General features: G+C 46.7%; 1 protein-coding gene across 1 annotated transcript in view; it reads right to left on the minus strand.

Moving 5' to 3' along the window:
• The window catches only part of CAPZB (capping actin protein of muscle Z-line subunit beta), a 225,331-nt gene extending 219,566 nt beyond the window's left edge, over positions 1 to 5,765 (minus strand). The window contains exon 1 of the mRNA XM_007935646.2: positions 5,676 to 5,765. Coding sequence (XP_007933837.1) covers positions 5,676 to 5,765 — 90 coding nt within the window. The remainder of the gene's footprint in view (positions 1 to 5,675) is intronic.
• Between the last annotated feature and the right edge of the window lie 625 nt (positions 5,766 to 6,390).

Consider the following 6,390-nt stretch of genomic DNA (forward strand, 5'->3'; position numbering starts at 1 on the left):
GTGTATGTGAACTGCTGTATGGAAAGTGAATTTGCTCTGTAAATCTTCACCCAAATCACAATTAAAAAAAAAAAAAAGTAGTGGACTTAGAATGACTTAAGACTGAGTCGTTGGAACAGAACCACATCGTAAGTAAGGGACTACCTGTATGCGACAAATTTCATTTCTTTCCCCTGGTATTCCTATAACCATGTTACCCTTATGCTACAGATCAAGAAACTGAGGCCAGGGGAAATGTCACTACTTCCTCAGTTAAAGAAACATACTAAATGGCAGAGGTAGGACTCAAACCCATGTCTGTTCAACTCTAAAGCACAAATCCTCACTACCATGTAGTGTTCTATAGAACCAAAAAAAAAAAAACAAACCCACCATCACTGAGCCAATTCCGACTCATAGCAACCCACACTAGGTTTTCAAGGCAGCAAATCTTTACAGAAGTAGATTGCCCCATCTTCTTTCCACAGAGCAGCTAGTGGGTTTGAACTGCCAATCTTCTGGTTAAAAGTGAAATGCCTTAGGTACTGTGTCACCAGAGCTCCTTGTATTCTGTAGAGCAGGCACCAAAATGAAAGGCAACCCACCTCTCCGCTCTCACCAACTCATTCGTTCAGTGTATATGGAGTGCTCACTAAGCACAGGCAGCACCCCTGTGTGAGGTGGGGGGCAGTCACAGGGAGCCACACAGACAGGTCTTGCTCTGAAGAGCTCACATGCTCTGCACCCAGCTCTGTCCATCTTCTCCCAAGCCTCAAAGAGGACAAGGACTCTCTATTCATAGGCTTCACCACACTCACAATGAAGCACTGGTCCCAAGATGCAGTGCCAGGCTATGGCAACATGTGGGGTCCATCTCACAAGGAGCTTTGTCTTCTGTGGGAAATAGAGCCTGAGGCTCTTACAGGAAAGTTCTTGACTGAAGGTACAGCCCACAGCCAAGTAAACTTCAAATAAGCCTTCCTCAGGCATAAGGAAAGGAATCTAGATCTGGAGCCAGAAAACCCAATTCCTCCACTTGGAAGCTACAGAGGGACTAACCGCATACCCCTTTGAGTCTCCTCTGTAAAACAGGGGTAATAATAATAATTAAAATGTACATAATTATGTGCTAGATGCTGTCAGAAGCACTAGACACGAATTATCTCATTCAATCCTCATAACAATCCTATCAGGTAGGTACTGTTATTATCCTGAGGCAGTCTGGCTCCTAGTTCTTTATACTATGCTGTCTCCTTCCTAAGGTGAAGGTGGAGCCTTCTTCATCAGCCTATTGCAAGGAGGACTGGCCTGTTGCAAGGAAGACGTAGTAGGCTAAAGCCCCCAGCAAAGGAATAAGTGTCTGTCTACTTACACTAGAACATAAATCTGTGAAAGTCTAGGCTTGGAAATGTCATAATGTTCTAGCTACTCCCAACCTGGGTGATCTTTGCAACTGCATCCTTTGGATCTGCACTCCCCACCCTCACTGGTGGGATCTGCTGCAAGGGGAAATGAGACTAGATCCCATACTTACGGCCCCTATGGCTCATCTGTTTCTGAGGAACAGAATGAATGTCCAGCACGGGAGTCAGGTGGACCCAGACCCAAGTCCCAGGCCTGCCACGCACACTGGTCACTTAACCTCACAAACTTCAGGTTCCTCGTAAGTAAAATGAGGGCTGAGATATAACCTACGCTGCACTGCTGGATGTAAGCAGACAATCAGTGCTATTTACGCAGGTCAGAAAGCTGGACTCCCATGGCAACACAAGGCTACATTTCTAGATGAGCGTGAGCTTCTGGTTTGAAGGGGAACAGACTGTTTGCAGTGTAATTCATTTCCCCTGTGACGGCCAGGACAAGAGCGGGTACACACTGGTCTAGGAATAAAGCCTGGCACAAGCCCCAACTTACTCTTAATGCTCCTGTCATACCTCATGCAAATATGTGCATGCTTACATTTATATTAAACAAGGATTTCCCCCTTAAATTTTAGGTAAGAATGATGTCTAGTCCACTCCCCACTACTATAGGGGACACAGATCCTTGCATGTCTTGTTCACCCTATTGCATCCTCAGCACATAAAGTCCAGAGAAGGCATTTAGTATTTACTGTGTTAATGTTATCCTGTCGCTTCAGATACCCCCTAATATGCCCCTCTATTTGCCAAGCAGAAGCACTTCCTAGCTGGGAAACAGGTTTCTGAAAGGCCTATATACCTGCCCAGCCTCCTATCTCCCTGTGGTGTCAGTCATCTGTCCTCTCCCTCTCCCATGGAATGTATAAGACTTCCGAGTTATAAATAGGAGTATCTGCTTCCAGAAGTGTAATCTCCTTAATCTCAAACTGTCAACTACTGGCTTCCTGTTTCAAACTTCCACCAAAAAGAGGCCAAAAAGCAAAAACAGTCCCCAAACCCATTGCTGTTAGGTCAATTCTGACTCATACTGACCCTACAGGGCAGGGAAGAACTGCCCCATAGGGTTTCCAAGCTGTGTAATCTTTATGGAAGCAGACTGCCACATTTCCCACAGAGCTTCGGGTGGGTTTTGAACGACCTTTCAGTTAGCAGCCAAATGCTTAACCAATGCGCCACCAGGGATCCTTTTAAAAAGAAACCAGCTGGGTTTAAATTAATAGGGCTGTAAATACATGTTGGGTCTGAGTTGAACTATGTATCTCATCCACACTAGGAAACAAGCCAAGACACATTAGTGTGGACTATATTGTTTCACCTTCTAACAACATGACAAGCTTCTCCTATCAACTCCTGTAAGGCAAAATCACCTGTGAGCTGGACTGTCAATTCAAGAGGGGGCTGCTGTGACAGCCCTACCAACTAGCATCAGAATCATAATTCTAACTTGTGTGAGAAGTGCTAAGGGAATGCAAATAAATTCCATTTGCCTATGCAACATTAAGGAGCTCTGGTAGCATAGTGGCTAAGGCACCTGACTGCTAACCAGAAGGCTGGCGGTTCAAACGCACCAGCCACTCCTCGGAAGGAAGATGGGGCAAACCTACTTCCGTAGTGATACTGCCTCGGAAACCCAAGGAGGGGTCGCTATGAGTTGGGTCCGACTCAACAGCACATAACAACAACTAACATGCAACATTAACTGGGAAGGAGAAATTGATGACAACAAAAATCATGGAATTCATTACAAAGTCAAACTCATTTTAGGTTACCCCCTCCCCATGGATAACTGAGATCTAGCTATTTTCTTTACTGTCAAACCTAGTAAAATAAAACTACTTTGGTCTTAACTCATTTATCTATGATGCAACCCCACACCATCACTTCCATCTTACCCCAATGTCTATATTGGTTTATTAGGGTATTTAAATAAGGGATAAACTGGACAATAATCAGCAAACAATTATTCATAAGCCCAGGGAATACTCAGGAGCTCTGGTAGCATAGTGCCTAAGGCACCTGACTGCTAACCAGAAGGCTGGTGGTTCAAACCCACCAGCCACTCCTCAGAAGGAAGGTCAGGCAATCTACTTCTGTAGTGATACTCCCTCAGAAACCCAAGGAGGGGTCGCTATGAGTTGGATCCGACTCGACAGCACATAACAACGACAACAGGGAATACTCAGAACAAGTTACTAAGAATTAGTGTGAAATCCAAGAAGCCAGGTTCATAGACACAGATACAATCCAAAAGAGAGCACTGTAAGCCACTTGCTTCAGGACCAGGCTCTGTTCTAGGCCCTGGGGATATAGCCACAGAAAACACAAGACAAAAATCCCTGTCCTCAAAGGGCTCACATTCTTGTCCAAGCTAAATATGTCTACACAGACACACTGTTAAAGGAGATCATCTCCGCAGGAGGCCAGCACACAGTTGGCAGCCAATTAACACTGCTCTTCCCTTCCCAACTCTGGGTATCCCACTACTGGTACAACGGGAAGAACTCGGTCTGGAGCTTGCCAGATTCACTTATTCTGACTGACAATGGCTCTTCCACTAACCAGATAACACTTCTGAAAAAGTTACTTTACCCCCTGAGCCTCAGTTTCTTCACCTGTAAAATGGAACAGCAACAACCCCCAAAGGGCCCTATGTGGATTACATGGGCTCATATAAGGTGAAGCACACAGCACAGTGCCTGCCTGGTACCTACTAGGCCTCCAAGAAACGTTAGCCCTTTCCCCTCCCACTTCCACAGTTTTTTGAGATTGTCCAAAAAAGAGACAAGTACAGAACTCTTGAGGAGCCTCATACGTCATCATGCTCCTCCTAAGTCACTATAGGCACTGCCCTATCAACTCCCATCAGAATCAGGCACCCAGGAGGCCATGGTCAGCCGCCCCTCCCTACCTGATATGCTGCCTCATGCAGCCCCACCTCTCCACTCACCACTTCATGCACTCTCCCCTGCTCTTGCCCTGGGAGCACACTTCTCAAAACTGTCCTGGAAAAATCCTTCCCCACCTAGGCCCAGGACTGGGTCCACCACTCTGGGTTAATCCTACTGGAGAAGTCTAACAGCATTAAAAATTACATTGGTCATGTTATTAATCAGTATACAGGAAGGCAGCAAGAAAATACTTAGCCAGGTGGAATTAGTCACCCTAATTCAGCAGCAACATCCCTTGATTAAACAAGGAACCAGATTCTTAAAATCCTTTGGGGCTCAAAGTCCACACACATACAAGCATCTGCCCTGCACTGGGCAGGAGGAACCCCACAGCAGAGCCCTGATGCCAGTAGTGTCACTAGGGTTGGTGTCATCCAGTGCAGTAACTCATGGTGTCACCACCCCCCATGGACTTCCTTCTGTACCAGACCGTACAGAATTCTTAGTAATTATGTCCTTTATCGATTTTAATCACAGAATAATATGTAATAAATAGCTGTAAATTGCTTAAATATAATAGCCTTAAGATTATGTGAATACGACCAACAAAATTGTTTTGTAAAATCCTTCCACAATGAATCACATTATTAGTAACTGAGCAAAATATTTTGATTTTTCTCCTTTTAACTACTTCATTCTCAAAAAAATGAATGATCAACTCCTAAATACTAATTACCACAATACTGTAGCTAAAACACCAGAAAATTTCACAAAATCATTAACCATAACAACACAGCAGCAAGGAAAGCAGTGTGTGGTCGAAGCACCTGCAGGACCACATGATTGAAGCATCACTGTAACTGGGCAATAATGATAGCTCTGACCAGTGCACATCAGAAGGTTCAAAAGAAAATTAGCAGAGTTTTAGCCTTGCAGGTATACTGATGCATGAAAGCTGGTATTATGAAAAATGTTTTTGTTATTATACGTAACTACAGGGATATTTTTATAAAAACAGTGAATTTCTGCCGCAACACTGCACAGAAACTCTACAGTCAGTCATTCTGGTGTCACTTCTCTGGCACTGTCACCTGGTATGGTCTGCACCCCCTAGTGATGCCACTGCCTGATGTAGCAGGTTTACAGGCTCAACTCTGTCAGTCCCACCTTCACAGGTTCCTTGGCCATGTGAAGTAGAAGCCCTCTGGCCCTTCCAATCTGGATGCTAGGCCCACCCTGCAGAAGGCTCCAAAGTGGAGTGAGGGCAGGCTTCCATGTGAGGGCCTCTAGGGACCTGTGTGAAACCCCAGGCCCCAACAGCAGCACCTGCCCTCATTACCAAAACAAACATCAAGAATGCCATTCTCACCAACCACATCTAGCTCACCTGATCCGAAGCACCTCCATAATCAGCAGTTCCGACCCTCACGAGCTGACAGTTCAGGGGGAAAGGGAGGGTACGCCTGCTAGGGTGCATTGTGTCCAGGCCTTATGTTGGCCTCAGGCCCTGGTAGCCCCCTAAGGGCTAAGGCCTCACAAGGGCGATTGTGTGCTCATCCCTGTCCTGCTCCCCTATACTCAGCCCACCCCTCCCACTCATGCCAATGCCAAGGCAACCTGCTGCCCCACAGGATGCTCCACACACACCACACCCGCTGGACCAAGGCAGACACGACCCACAGCACACCACGCTGCCCTCCCCTCACTCACTCTTAGGTGCCCTTCCAAGATGGGCAAACGTCAACCTAAGAAGGCACAGCACTGGGACCACCCTTACCCTGGCTGGAGAGCTACCCTCGCTCCCAGGCAGAGAGGATGGTAAGAAGATTCAATCTAGGTATAGGGGAGGGAGTTGCCCTGGGTTGAGGGCCAGGGTGGGGAGCAGAGTCACAGTGGCAAGGTAAAGGTGAGGAGGGTGAAGGAAGGCAGGCCTCGTCTAAGCTGAGAGTGGTGGGAAGTGGGAAGGGAGGCATAAACGGGAGGTGAAGTCCAGGCAGGGTCCACGCAGAAGGGGAGGACAGACTTAAGACCATGGAAGGGGAGAGATGGTTCAGGCTGAGGCCATGGAGGAAAAGGGAGGCCCCCCTAAGCTGAGGCCACTG

The sequence above is a fragment of the Orycteropus afer genome, unplaced genomic scaffold, assembly GCF_000298275.1.
Source record: "Orycteropus afer afer isolate SDZICR_OR568_19922 unplaced genomic scaffold, OryAfe1.0 scaffold00031, whole genome shotgun sequence".
NCBI lineage: Eukaryota > Metazoa > Chordata > Mammalia > Tubulidentata > Orycteropodidae > Orycteropus > Orycteropus afer.